Here is a 19193-nt window from a genome sequence, read left to right on the forward strand (position 1 = left end):
AGAACAAACACTGGCAATAAAATGAAATAAAATAAAAGCTTTAAAACCCCACATTGGTCAACCACTATTTTTGGGATAGTCTAGTATAATATTAAAATAAATAAAAAAATAAATATAACATTATTGATAATTGCTAAACCACTACTGATAAATACATGCTGGGAAATAAAAGAAAATAAAAATATATTAATATATTTATCTTATTTAATAAATAGATTCATGTTTAATTTAAGTACTAATAAATATTTACTTAAGAAATAAAATAATAAATAAATTACTTAAAATGAATTAAAAAAACTAATACATTTGAATAATATAATACAATATACAGTCGTGGCCAAAAGTTTTGAGAATTACATAAATATTGGAAATTGGAAAAGTTGCTGCTTAAGTTTTTATAATAGCAATTTGCATATCCTCCAGAATGTTATGAAGAGTGATCAGATGAATTGCATAGTCCTTCTTTGCCATGAAAATTAACTTAATCCCAAAAAAACCTTTCCACTGCATTTCATTGCTGTCATTAAAGGACCTGCTGAGATCATTTCAGTAATCGTCTTGTTAACTCAGGTGAGAATGTTGACGAGCACAAGGCTGGAGATCATTATGTCAGGCTGATTGGGTTAGAATGGCAGACTTGACATGTTAAAAAGAGGGTGGTGCTTGAAATCATTGTTCTTCTATTGTTAACCATGGTGACCTGCAAAGAAACGCGTGCAGCCATCATTGCGTTGCATAAAAATGGCTTCACAGGCAAGGATATTGTGGCTACTAAGACTGCACCTAAATCAACAATTTATAGGATCATCAAGAACTTCAAGGAAAGAGGTTCAATTCTTGTAAAGAAGGCTTCAGGGCGTCCAAGAAAGTCCAGCAAGCGCCAGGATGGTCTCCTAAAGAGGATTCAGCTGCGGGATCGGAGTGCCACCAGTGCAGAGCTTGCTCAGGAATGGCAGCAGGCAGGTGTGAGCGCATCTGCACGCACAGTGAGGCCAAGACTTTTGGAAGATGGCCTGGTGTCAAGAAGGGCAGCAAAGAAGCCACTTCTCTCCAAAAGAAACATCAGGGACAGATTGATCTTCTGCAGAAAGTATAGTGAATGGACTGCTGAGGACTGGGGCAAAGTCATATTCTCCGATGAAGCCCCTTTCAGATTGTTTGGGGCATCTGGAAAAAGGCTTGTCCGGAGAAGAAAAGGTGAGCGCTACCATCAGTCCTGTGTCATGCCAACAGTAAAGCATCCTGACACCATTCATGTGTGGGGTTGCTTCTCATCCAAGGGAGTGGGCTCACTCACAATTCTGCCCAAAAACACAGCCATGAATAAAGATTGGTACCAAAACACCCTCCAACAGCAACTTCTTCCAACAATCCAACAACAGTTTGGTGAAGAACAATGCATTTTCCAGCACGATGGAGCACCGTGCCATAAGGCAAAAGTGATAACTAAGTGGCTCGGGGACCAGAATGTTGAAATTTTGGGTCCATGGCCTGGAAACTCCCCAGATCTTAATCCCATTGAGAACTTGTGGTCAATCCTCAAGAGGCGGATGGACAAACAAAAACCCACTACTTCTGACAAACTCCAAGAAGTGATTATGAAAGAATGGGTTGCTATCAGTCAGGATTTGGCCCAGAAGTTGATTGAGAGCAAGCCCAGTCGAATTGCAGAGGTCCTGAAAAAGAAGGGCCAACACTGCAAATACTGACTCTTTGCATAAATGTCATGTAATTGTCGATAAAAGCCTTTGAAACGTATGAAGTGCTTGTAATTATATTTCAGTACATCACAGAAACAACTGAAACAAAGATCTAAAAGCAGTTTAGCAGCAAACTTTTTGAAAACTAATATTTATGTAATTCTCAAAACTTTTGGCCACGACTGTAATATAACAAACCCAATTAAGGTATATAAAGTTAAGTTAAAATCAAATACATAAATTATATATATATATATTAGATATATATAATGTATGTATTTGATTTTAACTTTTATTTTATTTGATTATTTATATACCATAATTGGGTGTATATATATATATTAGAATGTACTAGAGTAATTATAAAGCTATATTATTGCTGATGTTGCAACACAAACCCTGTCTGGGACAAGAAAATAATTAAATTACAATAAATGCATTTAAAATATTTGAAAAACCCACACTATTCAAGCACCAAGTACAAATAATATACTACACTGTAATATAATATACATCAGGGGTTCTCAACTCTTGCCCTTGAGGTCCGCTTCTCTTCAGCCCTAATCAAACACACCTGAACTAACTAATCAAGGGCTTGGGGATCACTACAGGCCGGTTAGGCTGGAGATAAACTCGGCAGGAAAGTGGGCCTCGAGGGCCAGTCAAAATCTTCTAATATACATAATGCAGCAGGCATTTTGAAGGTCATTCTCTCGAACCTCTTGAGTACAATGGGAACAGACACTGCCGGATTCTTCTTCAGTCCGTCGATGATGTCCAGAGCTTTGTCTCCATATATCCTCTGGATGGCTTTCCTGTGGATGATCTCCGAGCAGCCGCCCAGAGCATTGTCCAGTCGGAATTTCGCTTGCTCTTCCGCAGACATCCGAGACAGCTTCTTCTGCACCGCCTCCAGCACACGAATGGTGGCCAGGTTGGTTTCCAATACGACATCCAGCTGGAGTCGACGACATCGTTAGCAAGAGTTACATCACAACAGCAAGTGAAACCAGTAAAAGCGTGTGGAAACGTCTCACCTCAAATCGCTCGTCCTCACACCTGTACATGTGCTCTTCATACTGAGTCTTCTTGGAGCTGACGAAAGTCGAGTCCTCAGACCAGGAGGGGAAGGAAACCCAGGTATCATTCAGCACCTGATGCATCCACAAAGAACCAGTTTCTGAATAAAAGCTTGTGTCACATGATGCATGCTCATTATTAAGAAGCTGCTGTTAGCGGGAAATCATCTCTTACCTCTTTACAGAGTGATGTTCTTCCTGTGCATTTGGGAAGCTGGTAGCTCTTGGGTAAAGCTCGATAACTAGATCCCAGACGCTTGCATGAAGCGTAGTCAATTTCCATGGCAATTCCTTCAGTGGCTCTTTCTTTTGGGTACCTCTCCAGATGGGACATCTCCTTATATCCAAGGAAGTTCTTAAACCAAGTGAACAGCCCAGGAAATTTGCTGGGGAAAAATGGGTTAATTAGTTCAAATACAAACCCACTAAAGCAAAATAAATAATGGAGGCTGCTTTGTAATAAATACAAAAAATAAATAAAACTAAAAATGAATGGCAAAACAAATCTACCTACTGCAAAGTTTCAGCAAATAAATAAAATACAAAAAAATAAAAATAAATGAATGGTGAAAATGCTAAACCACTATTGCTAATTAATTATAGAAGCTTTGCAAAAAATAAATAAATTATAAAAAATGAATTAAAATAAAACAAAAGATTATTCCCAAAAATGTTTTGGCAGTATCCACTATACCTATGCCAGGGAAGTTCTGCTAAAATAAATATAATAAATAGAAATAAATAAAAATAGATACATTTAATAAATATAAAACAATTAAAAAATAAAGATAAAATAAATATGTATTTTATATGAATTAAAATAAAAAATAAATTAAAATAAAATAGAATAACATACAATTAAAATTCACTTCAAACTGGACTTACCCCAAGAATGGAACCACAAGTTGAACCAGCTCAGCACGAGAAATTATCTCTTCGTTAAAAATGATCAGGCACCGCAGAAAGTTGTCATATGCTTCAGCACTTCGTAAAGCTTTCCGCACCTACGAATGCATCCATAATGTAGTCAAAACTTGTGATAAAAACAACCTGCATATTACATCAACTTCCCTGTGTTAACCCAAAGCAACTCACTTTGTCAAAGAAAAGAGACTCAGTTCCTCCATGTTTGCCAGATTCTGCCACGGATGAATCTTTGATATTCATTAACTTGAACTTTTTCTGAGAAAAAGAAAAAACAAAGTGGGAAAAAAAAGCCAGATATCAAGAAAGTAATTCTAAAAAAAAAAAAAAAAAAAAAAAAAAAAAAAAGCCAAATGCTACGAAATTCATTCAGTAAATAATGAAAGGTATTTCCACGAATTTGAGGATTTCCTGTACCTTCACAGGTGGGGTGACGGCTGTAGTCGAGTGCTTGCGTATCTGGCAGCTGTTCTGATTGGGCCTCTGCTTGTTATTGAGCTGTGGTTTCTTGGCCGTTCCACCGTGATCGTTACGCACAGATTCAGCCTTCTCTGCTGTCGTCTTGCTCAGCAGCTAGAGGGAGTTCAGAGCAGGAAACATGCATCATTTTCACTTAGTGTAACTAAAGTAGTGTAATGTACTAAAATCAAAACTACAACTGAAATAAAAATTCAGTTCGAGCATTTCACTCGCATTTACGAATAACAATAGATGTGTGCAAACACTGAAAAGTAATTAGGAGCATGTGTGCGATTCAAATTAAGTTTTATGAAATGTAATTCTTAAATACCTTAAATGGTATTACATACTATAAATTTAAATTTCATCAACTTTTAATTAAAGTTAAAATTTTAATTTAAAAGGTAGAAAAATGGTAATTGTGATACATCCTAAAGTGATAATTAAACATCAAAATGCCATTATATAATAAAATATATATATAAAAAATAAACAAATATTGTAACAATTACTATTTTAGAAATGTAACATATCCTTGAAAAAAGCTATAAATTTCTTTCAAAAAAAAAAAAAAAACATACCACAAACTTTTGAACGGTAGTGTGTATTGTTATAAAAATGTTTTTAATCTTTTTATTCATCAAAGAAACCGGAAAAAAAGTATTATATGCTCCAAAAAAGAATGCGTATTAGGATGATTTCTGAAGGTTCATGTGACACTGAAAACTGGAGTAATTATGCTGAAAATTCAGCTTTGCATGACAAGAATAAATTACATTTTAAAGTATATTAAAAAAGAAAACCATTTTTAAAATTGTAATAATATTTTACAATATTACGTTTTTTTTTAATAAATAAAAAAAGCTCTTGAGCATAAGAGCCTACTTCCAGTGGGCGGAGTCAGAGTGGAGGCGGAGCCTTGGTCAAACTCACCACAGAGCTGTTGGCGTCTGGCAGGAACTGTCCAAACTCAGAGAGCAGATCTTCCTGGTTTTTGAAGAGTTGGGCCACCTCAGCGTATACTTCCTGTTCGGTCAGAGCTGGGGTGTAACTCCCGCCCGCTTCTTTAGCATTACGCTGCTCCTTCTGATTAACGAAACAAGTATATGCATAAGTGGATTGTGAATTATACTTCGTTTGTGAAGTGTTTTCAGTTTTCTGCCTGACCTGGTACTTGTGCAGGATCTCGAGGAAGGATTTGTAGATGTTAGGCTGGCCCTGGAAGCGGTTCTTAATCTTGTTGACGTAGCTGATGGCGTGGTTGAACTCCACGGGCTGGTTGTTCTGCAGCGGCGGGGCGGTGGGCATGCTGTTGACGGGGGTGTGGGGCTGCAGCGGGGGCGAACGAGGGGACGCATAGGGAGGGATGGACGGATTGGGATGACTGCTCGGAGTCAGAGCAGGAGACTGCAGTGGCTGTGCAGAGAGAGAAAGATTGAAAAATATCAGTGACGTAAACCAAGGTATATGCAGGGTTTTTACATATACATATATTTACATTTAGCAGACGCTTTTATCCAAAGCGACTTACAAATGAATACAATCATATTTAAGACTTAAGACCGCCACAAATAAAATATTACTGTATAATTATATAAATCAAACCCATGACATCTAAACACTGAAGCTGGTTAACCAAAAAAAATGTTATGCATAATGCAAAACTTTTAATTACAAAAAGACTGGAATCTCTGGGACTTTTATTTTGAAATGTCATTGCTGACTTAAGTGCTACTATCTAGCTGATCATTCAAATGGATGAGGGAGATAAAATATTCCCTGTTACAATCATCTACAACATATTCCAATATAAAAGCCAATAGTAAATTGACATAAATCATTATTTCAAGTAAATGCTTGGCATAAATGCGCAGTATTCAATGACTGCAAACTTCTCTGAAAAACTTCACTTTTTGACCTTGAATGCATAGCACTCATTTAATTAAACAATTGCCTTTTGAAGTTTAATAATCATATTAAGTTTAGTGATTATTGTTTTTTTTCTATCCCTAAATTTCACACTGCTTAAAATGACAATTAGGGCTTCTATTTAACCATTTAAACAGGGATATTGTACTTGTACTAAAAAATAAAAAATTAAACCATAATTATTTGAAAAAAAGTAAACATTAACTGATATATGCTGATACTGACTTTATTATTGAATTGATGTATTAAAATATCTAAAACTAAAACAAAAATTAATATAAACTAGATGTAAAAAATTTTACAAAAACAACTATTGCAAAATTATTAAATATATAATATGAATTAAAGGTACAGTTTGTAGGACCTGCCACTAGAGGGCGCACTACCAAAACAATAACAATCGCGTGGTTTGATGATGCTAAGGAGGAGCGTGGAATGATGGGATTTGTTGTCTTCTACCCAACCGCTGACTGCCATCAATCAGACGGAAAGATAAATCAAGGATTTAACAGATGAGGTTAAGTTTTTATAAATGTTGTGCTTGATGTCATAACAGACGCATCCTCGCGCGGGTCTAGAGACTCGATGCCCCGCGTTTGCGTGTATGGCCCATAATCCTAATCTTGTTGGTCATTATAATAGCATACGTTTTCTGTAAAGATATGAATCAAAACAACTCACCTGTCGAGTAAAACAAGTTTACAGGAGCTGTCCTTGTCGACAGAACCAGCGGCAGACGGTAAACAGTAATTATGTTCCATAAATAAGTAACACAATCCACCATAAAACGTGCAAGAAGTAAATAAGGAACTGCTTGAAGCAAGCAAGTGGTTTGCTGGACACTAGACACTACTTCCGCATTTGTCCACGACACTGTTGTCATGTGGTTTCTACGTCAGTAAAGGCGGTAACAAAGGGTGACTAACGTCATCGACAGGCGACTGCACTGCCCCGTGTCACTGTTTAAAATGGGAATTTTCTCATGATTTACAAATAGTTGAAAACATAAGAGATATTGTTAGTAATCAGCTGGACAAAATATATAACACTAGCCTAGTGGTTTTTGGATATTTTACTGCAAATATCTTACAAATTGTACCTTTAACTATAATAGTATCTCAATGATACTAAAATAACACTGTATTACGACATTTTAAACTGTAATTGTATACATACATGAAGAACTGTTTTTTTTAAAGACTTTTTAGGGACCCACAGGGACCTTGTAAACATGAACCCTGTAAATAAGCTTTACTTTTTTAGTCTGAGTACCTTGTTTTTCGGTGTGGGTTGGGCGGGTGGTGTGGATGCCAGGCTAGGAGGGTTTGCAGGGATCTGGTTCTGGAGCTGTGGTGGCGGTGGAGGCGTTGGTTTGGTGGGGATGTTCTGCACGGAGATGCCGTGAGGTGTGATGTGGTGGATCTGACCGGGTGTAGTCACGTTAACCAGGTCATTGGTCTGAACTTCAATCTTATATCCCGGCGGAAGAAACGTGTTAAACCCCATAATGAGATCAGGGTGACCCTTAAAGAGCTGCGACACCCTGCTGATTACGCCCGGGGTGTCAATACTGCAGAATGAGAAAGAGAGATAGTATTCGAAATGATTATGATTAACTACTGTATTTTTTTATTTTATTTGATCAATTAAACAATTTATGATTTTTTTTCAGCAAGGGCGCATTAACAGTAAAGATATTTAAAGCATATAAGTTAGAATCGTGATGTTTCACACGTGAATAAACTCACCTCTGAGATTTAAACTCTTTCATGATATCCAAGAAATCATTGTAGACGTGCGGTTGATTGCCAAACTGTAGCTTCACCTGGTCCAGGTAAGACAGGGCGTCCTCCACCTGTAGGAAGGGAATGACAATCCAGTTTATCTCACGTACACAGCTGCTATTGTAAGACTGCATTGGTTTGACTCCCAAACACAAAATCCCATCCCACCTTGAGTCTCTGGAACTGCTGCTGCCCCTGTGCAGATGCGGAGGGGGTGGGCGGGTGACTGTGGCCCTGCACTTGCGCGGGACCATGGGCCTGGACCGCTGCCAGACCATGATGATGAGCACCACTGTGTGCTGCTGCCGGACTGGGTGTGTGACTGTGACCACTTGAGCTTTGGGCCACTGTGGACACCTATGATCAAAAATGGTGCAAAGATCTGAGTTATGTGGAGCCTCTGTGAGATTCTCTCCAAGCAAAATTACTATATACACTGTATAATAGTAATATAAATATATAAACATACATATATATATATATATATATATATACATACATATAGTACAGACCAAAAGTTTGGAAAGTTTTGCAAAAGTTTTTATTGTTTTTGAAAGAAGTTTCTTCTGCTCATCAAGCCTGCATTTATTTGATCAAAAATACAGAAAAAACAGTAATATTGTGAAATATTATTACAACTTAAAATAATAGTTTTCTATTTGAATATACTTAAAAAAAATGATTTATTCCTGTGATGCAAAGCTGAATTTTCAGCATCATTACTCCAGCCTTCAGTGTCACTCCAGCCTTCAGTGTCATCCAGTCTATCACATGATCATTTAGAAATCATTCTAATATTCTGATTTATTATGAGTGTTGGAAACAGTTCTGCTGTCTAATATATTTGATGAATAAAAGGTTAAAAAGAACTGCATTTATTCAAAATAAAAATAAAAAATTCTAATAATATATATTCTAATATATTTTCTTTACTATCACTTTTTATCAATTTAACACATCCTTGCTGAATAAAAGTATTTATTTTATTTAAAAAGAAGAAAAAAAAAGTATTGACCCCAAATTACTGACCAGTAGTGTATATTGTTATTAAAAAAAAATTATATTATAAAACATAGCTTCTTTTTTTTCTTTTTTACTTTTTATTCATCAAAGTATCCTAAAAAAATTATCACATGTTCTGAAAAAATATTAAGTAGCAGAACTGTTTCCAACTTTGATAATGAATCATCATATTAGATTGATTTCTAAAGGATCATGTGATAATGATCCTAAAAATTCAGCTTTGCATCACAGAAATAAATGAAAATTTAAAGTATAATAAATTTAAACAATTATTTTAAGGCCATCCTTAAAAATATTTTGGTTTGCAGTAACAGTAATTAAAAAAAAAAAAAAAGGGTCGGTAGGTCAGTCTATATTTTTTTTTTCAAGTTTTAATGTAAAAAAAAAAAAAAAGTAAATTTTTGTGATAGTGATTACGTCGGTATGAATTTAAACAAATTAGCATATCGTGACGTCACTGACTGGGTCTTCAACCCGTGCCTTCGGGCGCATCATTGCAAACCTCATTTTGATGCAGGCTAAATAGACCACAAACAAATTTAAATCTTTGTCAAAAACATGTTTATTGCATGAATTTCAGGTGAGAAAAAAAAAGGGGGAACTGTTTTACTTGCATCCACCGCTACGTATCAATGCAACCTACAAATGAGAGAACGTTTACTTTGCTTTCTTGGGTTGTCACTTTTGTGAAAAAAATCCTGTTTGATTTGAGTGACGAGTGTTCATTGAATCGATTGTAAAATCGATTTTGCATGTCTAAATTTTTATACGACAAATAACACCAAATATAGGTAAATCCACAGACAACAGGCAGGAGGAATGTAAAGATTCAATATATTGGTAAAGACCAATATTTCTGATGATTTATTGGCGTGAAGTTACGTGCAAAATGACAAACAGGAGTGCAACATTTTCGAAAAACAATAAGCAGAGTGGACTGCCATAATGCAAAACATTTACTGCAGGCTTCAACATGGCTGTGTTTACGATTAAATTTCAACAACAACAACAACAAAAAAAAAAAAATCACATAGGTGATTTTCTTAGGCTATCAAAAAAATTTTTTTCCGAATATTCGTCGAATTTAAAATAAAAATCCACATTCAAATGCGCATATTAATTTTAGGTGTGCATTAAGGAAGCTGCCTTATGAGCCCTGGTACGTGTTCCATTCCATCTCGCCGCGGCACAGCTGTGTGTACACAACTTTCAAAGGCGGACGAGCTCGACACGCAGTATCTGCTTTCTCATCTTTCACCTCGTGTATGTGCACGAGATGCGATGACAATATATGTGTCATTGCATTATAAGGTTATGTTAGCATATCCAGTTGAAGCCACTTAAAAAATAAAAAAAAAATCAATGTGGAGAAGATCTTGTTTAGGCTACATCAAAACTGAAACCAAGCCGTTCACACAGAACGCATATTTTGCGCATCATGTTTTTAAATGAAAAAATTTATCCTGTGTGACTGGTTTTCCGCCCTTTTTATTTATTTAACCATGCATGCATACATGATGCTGTTTGTTTATAGTTCTTTAAGCAACTTAATAATAATTGGTTCATAAACATTATTTTAAATATTATGTTTTTTTCACAGTCATGTATTCTAATGCTTTGAATAAACATGCAGTAATATTTTGCTCGATGCGCTATCTTGAGCCTCAGAAGAGAAGCAAAAAGCTTTTCTTCACCCTAACTGAAATTATGCATTTAAAACTTGTGTTGGTTGATTCGTGCAATAGATTTTCGAACATAAAGTGACAGTCGACACGGTCTCGGTTTTAGACTAGAGAGGAGAAGGGATGGGAAAAGATCTGGGCACAGTTTTTTTGTGCCAAGTTAAAGCGGTTTCGAGCTGTTTTAATGAATTTTTTTAGATGTATTATGGTGCCCGAACCTGTATGACTTTGAACAGTGACCGCGAACATTTAGTTTACTGCAGCCGCAGCCATCATTACCAAGCGCGAACCATTGACTCTGACTGAGAGGAGACGAAGCGAACGCACAGGCCACAGTGTGACATCTGTGTAAACACAGATGACGTCAAGGGTTTTTTTTAATTAAAGAAGATAGCCTTCATTTGTATGTAGGTCAAGGCAACTTATATATTTACAATACTTACTTAAATATAATTAATAGTATTTTATTGCGTTTGTATTAGTTGTTTGAAGAGTAAAAAAATAATTGGTCGGTCTTAACGCAAATTTACAATCGGCAAGTCGGTCGGACTAAAAGCAAAAAAAGAAAAGAAAATTGAGTCGGTGCTAAATTGACAGGGTCGGTCAGGTTAAGGCAAACAAGAATATTTTTAAGGATGGCCTAAATTGTAATAATATATCACAATATTACATTTTTTTTCTGTATTTTTAATCAAATAAATGCAGTCTTGATGAGCAGAAGAAACTTCTTTCAAAAACATTAAAAATAGCAATGTTTCCAAACTTTTGGTCTGTACTGTATGTATGTATGTATGTATGTATATATATATATATATATATATATAATTCAAGATATTGGGGCAAAAAATTATCATGTATGAGTTTGTCATTACATGACATCACACCGGCAGCAAGAGGAATATCACCAGTCCTCATTTCGTTAACGAAGACGAAAAATCTTTTTCTGATTGACAGAAATTTTTTCTGTAACTTAGATGAAACGTTGATGACCTAAAACTAATATCTGATGACGAAATTACGACAAAGTTTATGCCGTGTCTTCGTTAACTAGACGAGACTGGACTATAATGTTATTTGAGGACTACCGGACATTCAAAATGCATCCTATAGGCTACTGTCTTTCAAAATGTGCGTCCCTGCCATCGGATTGCGATCGGATAAGGGGCGTCCCTGTCATCTAGTCAGTATAGCAGCCAGTGGATGGATAGACTAATAAAACACGAACTAGTGATCTGAAACAATGGCCTTAGCACCCTAAGGGGTAGGGATAAGGTATCCACACATCCCATTTTTCCCGGGAGTCACAATTCGTTGTCGATTAACAAGTGAAGACGGGCTAGGCGGAATCATGCTGACGGAAGTGTTCTCTCGCTCGCGCGCGCGCACGCTCCACTTCCTCAGTTCTCATCTACAGCGCGTAATCAGTTCTCAGCACTCAAATAACACACACAACAGTCCAAATGTTTATTGTGTAGTTTCTCATGTAAATACAGTCAGTTATGGATTACTGTATTTTTCGGACTATAAGTCGCACCCAAGTATAAGTCGCATCAGTCCGAAAATACGTCATGACGAGGAAAAAAAAAACATAAGTCGCACTGGACTATAAGTCACATTTATTTAGAACCAAGAGAAAACATTACCGTCTACAGCCGCGAGAGGGCGCTCTACGTTTTCAGGGAGAGGCTACAGGAGCACTGAGCAGCATAGAGCGCCCTCTTGCGGCTGTAGATGGTAATGTTTTCTTTTGGTTCATGTCAAATTAATTTTGTTAAATAAGTCGCACCTGACTATAAGTCGCAGGACCAGTCAAACTATGAAAAAAGGTGTGACTTCCGGTAAGTGAATGTGAACAGGTGGGGGAAAACTGAACGTGTCAGTGTTTCATGCATGCCTTCAGTCTTAAAAGGACAGAATTCCAAATTAAATACCTATCTGTCATTAATGTTAACCAACAAAAATAAATGTATTAAATAAATGTTAAATAAATGTATACATGTTAAGTAAAACCTACTGTATCTGAAAAATGAGTTTAATTTGTATCTCTATTGTATTTGTATTATTGTGCTGCTGCTTCTTTTTTATATATAATAATAATAATATTTGTTTAAGTTGCTCCTTTTTCTCTACTGTTAAAGGGATAGTTGAAACAAAAATGAAAATTGTCATAATTTTAAGTTTTTCCAAATTTAGTCCTTGATTCAAAAATCTCATAAGCTTAATTGATTTGGTCTAAAAGAGAGAAGAATTAATGATTATTTTAGTTTAAAGACTACATATTAAAAATAGCTACCAAAATAAATTTTGGTAACTACCGTTTGGCTAAAACCATGACTAAAAGTAATGATTAAAGTTGACAAAAATGCAATGACTTTTTGTCAACTAAAACTAGACTAAATCTATGAAAGAATCAAATGACTAAAATGTGACTAAGACTATTAAGCATTTTTGTCTCAAGATAAAGACTAAGACTAAATAAAAAAATGCCTCCCAAAATTAACACTGGATATTACAAGACTGCTGTTTGTCCCGAATATGAGTGCAATTGTGATTTTATACAACATTTCAGTAAATCAGAAGTTAATATTATTGTTTATTTTAAACACATTATTGTCTGTTTTTGCTCAATTTTGCCAACAAAAATATTACCTATAAAGCCACAACAGAACTGTTGTGCATCTGTGAGCAATAGGGCTGTGACAACGCGTCGAGGTCATCGATGACGTCGACGCAAAATATGCACATCGATTCGTCGACCTGTTTTTATTTCTCTAAAAAACGTTTGCCTTATGTGCGCTGAATATACGCGATGGCTGGATCAACATTCTGTCCAACGTTATATAACCAATCCAGGGGTTTTTCTGCATTGATCTTTTTTTTTGGCGGCTGTCAAAGCCTTATTTGATCGGTGAGTGATGTAGAATATAATGACTGTGCTGCGCCTGACAGGGCGCCCCGGCTGTGTGCGCGCACTCACAGTCTTCAGACAACACGAGCGCTTCTTGCTCTCTCTCTCCCTCGTGCATATTAATCAAAATCATTAAACACGATAGAAAAAGGGCGAAACACCCAAGTTTCACGCGCACTCGCGCACTCACAGTCTTCAAACTACACGAGCGCGGTCTTGCTCTCTCTCTCTCTCCCTCGTGCATATTAACCAAAATCATTAGACACGATAGAAGAAGGGCGGAACGCCAAAGTTTCACGTGGAGCATTCGGATATTTTTTTTTCTACATGACAGGCTGCTGGCTCCCACTGTTAATTTTTATTTTTTATTTTTTGGAAAAGCACTCTCTGTATTAGCTTAAAGCCCTAAAGTTTACATTGGTTACTGTATTCTTTCAATTGCTCTAAACAAGTATTTTGGGTGACCTTTTTTATTGAATGCTAGACATCAAGTTGTTGTTATTTTCATCTGAAAGAAGAACTTTTTTTAGTAAGCTAGGCCCTATGTGTTCAGTAAGCTTGTTTCAGTAAGCTATGTGTTTTCAAGGCTTCAAGGTTTTATTGAATGCTATCTCTATACAATTGCAAAGTAATGCATTCTTAGTCAGTCACTCTTTGCATTAAACATATATTGCAATGTTAAGGAATTCATGTTTTTTTCATTCAGATATGTAAATCAACATGTATAAATTGTAAGTAGTCAATTAATGGGGAGATAATCGAAATCGAATCGGCCTGAAAAATTAATTGTTAGATTAATCGATGCACCGAAAAAATAATCGCTAGATTAATCGTTTAAAAAATAATCGTTTATCCCAGCCCTAGTGAGCAACTAAATGATTCCACATTTTGAACGAATCTCGTGAATCAATGATTTAAAGTCCTGTTCATAAAGTGAGCCATTTATTGAATTCCTGAAGGAATCAGATGTTTGAACAAATCGTATGAATAAAAGACTTATTTAGAGTATTATTTCATGAAAAAGGGGGAGTTCACCCCAATAATTTTAATTGTCATAATTTACTCAATCCTTAATGACTTAATTTCTTTTGTTGAACATAAAAGGTATTATGAAGATTGTTGATAACAAAACCGTTTCGGTTACCAATGACTTCCATTGCATGAACAAAAAAAAAAAACTGAGATGTTTCTCAAATTAACTTCTTTTATGTTCCATAGTTTATGTTTTTTATAACGTTTGTGTGTAATAAATTTGACATTGAATCAAATAAAATATCTGTTTATAAAGCTACTATTTGTAAGGTCTACGTAATACTCATTAAACACAAAAATAGCTTTAAATAATCTTTTGGGTGTATTTTCACAGACAACTGTAATTTGCTATTAAATTAATATATCAACACATCATGTAATTAATTAGATAAAAAAAATTAATCGACAGAGAGCCTTAATATACATATATAATCACACATTTTTTTCTGAAATTAATTGCGATTAATCCCACCTAACATTTTTTAAATATACTTTTGTATTGCAATAATTTCACATTCAACCTTAAAATGAATGTCGAAACAATATAAAGACAGTATTTTTTTATTATTATTTGTTAATATTCATTCATGACTGAAGGTGAGGATCACCGATACCAATATTACTGATGTCTCTAGGAAATTGTTCTTTTTCCGTAATATTTAAACATTGACTATTGTCATTCAACATTACAGATTAATTGAGAGCTATCAATTTTAACTAGTGCTGTCAATCGATTAAAAACTTTAACTAGATCAATCACACATTTTTTCTGTGATTAATCGCAATTAATCGCAATAAAAAAAGAAATGTTTTTGTACGTTTTTAATATATTTTTAATGTAATAATTTCACAGTTAAATTTAAATACTTGTTTAAATGACATCTTTTTATGAATAAAGGCCAGTATTACTGATATTAATACAGCTACTGATTTTTTTTTTTTTTTTTTACATTTATTATTAGGCTTAAAAAATATAACAGTTTTTAATTTAAGTAAACTTAAAACAATGCTAACATAAACCCATAATAAATGTCATGTTTACTCCTGCCCTTCCTGTCTTAACAGTTAGGAAATATACAGAAATTGAATAAAGTTATCAAAGTTATATGCAGTCTGCACTGCATAAACTATAAATTAAATAGTTAAACCTTATTAAAGGTACAAAAGTTATTTAGTCAAGAGCAGCGAGTCATTTTCTCTGTTCCCTTTGTTCTTTAACTTTACTGACAGGAAGCTTTATTGGCTGCTGTCCCTTTAAGAGCAGACAGACACGCGGATCTCACCGTTTATATACTGTCTATGGATCTCGCCTCATTCTCGCACAACTCTTTTTGTTCATTTTAGACTTTATATAAATCGTTTAAGATTGCTCTTATGAGGATAATCGACAAAACTGGCACTTTGGGATGTTTATTGTTAGTTCAAGCGCTTAAGAGAACTGGATTCTGGCGCCCTGTCTATGCATTGTGTGTGTGTGTGTACGTGTGTATGTGTCACATAAGGGCATTCACAGACAGCGCATTCTCTTTTGTCTTGCCGCGCTTGAAATGTTTAAAAGCATTTAAATGAATAAGAGCGTGATCATATAATGTAAAGCTAGCCAACGGATGGCAGAAAATACGGATGCTGCGTTAATTACGTTAAATATTTTGACACATTAAACCAGACAAAAATTAATCGCATACGTTAACGCGTTAACGTTGACAGCACTAATTTTAAGATTTATTAGACTTAAAAAAAAACAAAAAACTTCTAATTTAAGTGAACTTAAAACAATCTTCACATAAACCCATTATTGACCTGTGCCCTTCAGAAAGTAGGTAATATACAGAAATTGAATAAAGTTATCAACCACTAAATACTAAATTAAATATAGACTAATCCTTAAAGCTACAAAAGTTATTGATTTCCTCTTTTTCCTTTTATCCTTGATTAATACACTATCACAGAAGCTAGGCTATTAGGTTATTTGGCTGCTATTACTTTAAGAGCTGCCGCTGCTGATCACAGATCAGACACGCATGCTCGTAGTTTCATTCGCGCTTTAATATGAAATGATATACTGTGCGCAGCTGCATTTGTGTGTGCAACTGGTAGGGGCAGGTAAATTTGTTTTTACAGACATATGGCCTGCAACATCTCGTCTGACCTTAGTTCACGGTTATTCTACTGAAGCCCCCTCATCACCTTGTCACCATATACATTTAAGAAATGTATTTACATGTATAAATATGATTTATATTATATATATATATAACTATAAATACATATTACATAGATTTCTTAAATATATACATTCATGTGTGTTAGGGGTGCTCCGATCGGGATTTTTGAGGCCGATCACCAATGGCCGATCACAGAAAGCAATATCTGCCGATCCGATAACCGATACCGATCTTTTTAAAGCCTTTTTTTTATCATGTAGAATTTTTTATATCGATGATCCAAACAAAATTCTAAAACATTTACTCAGGCCCTGAATTACATTTTTGAAAATGAATTTCTCTCATATGTGACTCTCATGAGAGGATTTATTTATTTATTTTTACTTGAGGAGTGGAGGGGGCCATTTCTTAGACATTTTTAAAAATATATATATTTATCTCACCTAAATGTTCGATCATGCACTGTATTTTTGTTTTTACAATTGTGTAATTGATGCACAATAGCTTACACAGCGCAAGCCTGATTTTGTGAGCTGTATGAGAGGTTCACACATACTCTGTTTGCAGTTTGTATGAAGTCCATGTGTGATACAGAAGCAGCACAGACTGTGCTTTCACACAGAAATCTGGTCCTTATTCATGGCTGTTTACCACAAACACTACATTTATACATTATTTTAATTTTAAATCCAAACATAGTTACTTAAAATGCTTTTTCAACATTGTGATTCTTTTTTTTCTTTTAAAGTACAGTAATACAATCTTTCATCAATTATTCAATGCTTTTTACTTTTGCGTTTACTTTTAGACTTATATTTTTTTAGACTTTTAGACTTTTTTTACTTTTAGACTTTTATCTTAAGTTGCTAAAGCAAAACATTTAAACTACTTCTCACTTTATCACAAACATTCTGAATTAAAAACTTCCACTGACAGAAACATTCAGCTTTACTGACTTTTCTTTTGCATTTAAATGTTTATTACAAGCAATCCTGCGATTCACAAATAACTTTAAGAACTTTAAAAGTATTCCTTAAATCTAAAAGTGCTCTTCTCTTTTAAACCTAGCTAAAAAGCCATAGCCTATGTATTGACTGTGAAACAGTAGAATTTAATTATATGCATTTCATGGTGTAATTACTATATTTTTGTATCTATGCTTTCTCATATTTACTGCAAATAATGCGCTGTTACTTTAATTCAACTCAGATCTCTGCTCTGCTTGCAGATGCACTGCTCCTAAACGAACTGCCAGACCGTGTGTGCACAGTGAATGCTTTAATCCATTAACATGAGCGTGTAAAAAATGTGCACCACATGCAAACGGAGTAATGTGAACCTGACATTATCATGTTTGTGCGCTGCGAGTGTGAATGAGTGCCCAGTTTCCAGGAGAGCGCGCAAGCGTTGGTTTAAACACTGGCAATAATTAAAGAGAAAAAAAAATGCAATTTATAAGCTTAAGTGATGATGCGACACTGCCTTGATAGTGTAAGTGACAATTGCTGTGTCAACTGTGCACCATGCAGCTCACTTATAGTGCAGACGCGATGTGACTTCAAGCCAATTGCATTTTGAGAGAGCAAGAGAGCACGCGGTGATTCACTCACGCTGTTTGTGAAATTATGTCTTATTTTCAATTTACTTTGAGTTATTTAATGAAGTAGTATGAATTGTACCTCACCTAAAGCATTATAAATATTTACAATAACCTTATTTTATTTCAGTCAATTTCAAATGCAGCACTTTTCATTTTCCTTTAGTTGTACTAAACTGTAATACTTTAGCAGTACTTAACATAACGAAAATAACCGAAACTAAAATAAACATTAATAAAAATTATAAAAACAGAAAATATAAGAAAAAAAAAAAACTATAATAAATAGTATGGCAATGATCCTAACATATCATTTTGGCTTCTGGAGATTCTAGAGTCACTCTGGATTAAACTGATGCAAGTGTAAACTCTTATAATGCTATAATGCATCACAATAGATGGTGTGTGTCTGCACCTGGTATGCCTGGGGAACCGGGTACTGTATTCCGGGGGTAGGCTGCATGGCGTCAGCCACAGCCTCAAATACGGCAGGCGCTGGGGCAAGAACCCTGTGCTGGAAGCCCTCTGTGCTGCCGGAAAGCCGGCGCTGTTGTGGGGTGAACACTGGCTCCTGATCCTCTAAACGCCTCCTCATGCTTTACTCATACTCAAGACAGAAACTAAGACCTGTAACAGGCAAGACAAAAGACAGCACCTTATTAAATATCATGATTTGGCTGTAGTCCAAACAATTATCAATAATCTACTAGTCTAGACTCTGACTATCTGATGAATAAAGACCACGGTAATGTATATGTACATGCAAACGTATATGATGTGTATATATACACATAAGCAATAGAGTGGACATGTATATATACATGTGTATGATGTGTATATAAACATACATGTAAATATGTATGCGGTGTATATATACATGTGCATGGTGAGTGTATGTGTGTATATAAAAG

The 19193-nt window shown here is 35.2% G+C and overlaps 1 protein-coding gene across 4 annotated transcripts in view; it reads right to left on the reverse strand.

Annotated features, from left to right (window-relative positions):
* Window positions 1–19193, reverse strand: part of LOC132125253 (paired amphipathic helix protein Sin3a-like) — a 28682-nt gene that overhangs the window by 7402 nt on the left and 2087 nt on the right. For all 4 annotated transcript variants that reach the window (XM_059536561.1, XM_059536564.1, XM_059536562.1 and 1 more), the window contains exons 2-13: window positions 18698–18909; window positions 8044–8232; window positions 7840–7946; window positions 7364–7661; window positions 5330–5578; window positions 5096–5248; window positions 4121–4276; window positions 3875–3961; window positions 3665–3783; window positions 2955–3165; window positions 2738–2854; window positions 2420–2658 (exon numbers count right to left, since the gene is read on the reverse strand). In XM_059536561.1, coding sequence (XP_059392544.1) covers window positions 2420–2658; window positions 2738–2854; window positions 2955–3165; window positions 3665–3783; window positions 3875–3961; window positions 4121–4276; window positions 5096–5248; window positions 5330–5578; window positions 7364–7661; window positions 7840–7946; window positions 8044–8232; window positions 18698–18877 — 2105 coding nt within the window. In that variant the 5' untranslated portion in view covers window positions 18878–18909. The remainder of the gene's footprint in view (window positions 1–2419; window positions 2659–2737; window positions 2855–2954; window positions 3166–3664; window positions 3784–3874; window positions 3962–4120; window positions 4277–5095; window positions 5249–5329; window positions 5579–7363; window positions 7662–7839; window positions 7947–8043; window positions 8233–18697; window positions 18910–19193) is intronic.

Source organism: Carassius carassius, chromosome 43, assembly GCF_963082965.1.
Source record: "Carassius carassius chromosome 43, fCarCar2.1, whole genome shotgun sequence".
Classification (NCBI taxonomy): domain Eukaryota; kingdom Metazoa; phylum Chordata; class Actinopteri; order Cypriniformes; family Cyprinidae; genus Carassius; species Carassius carassius.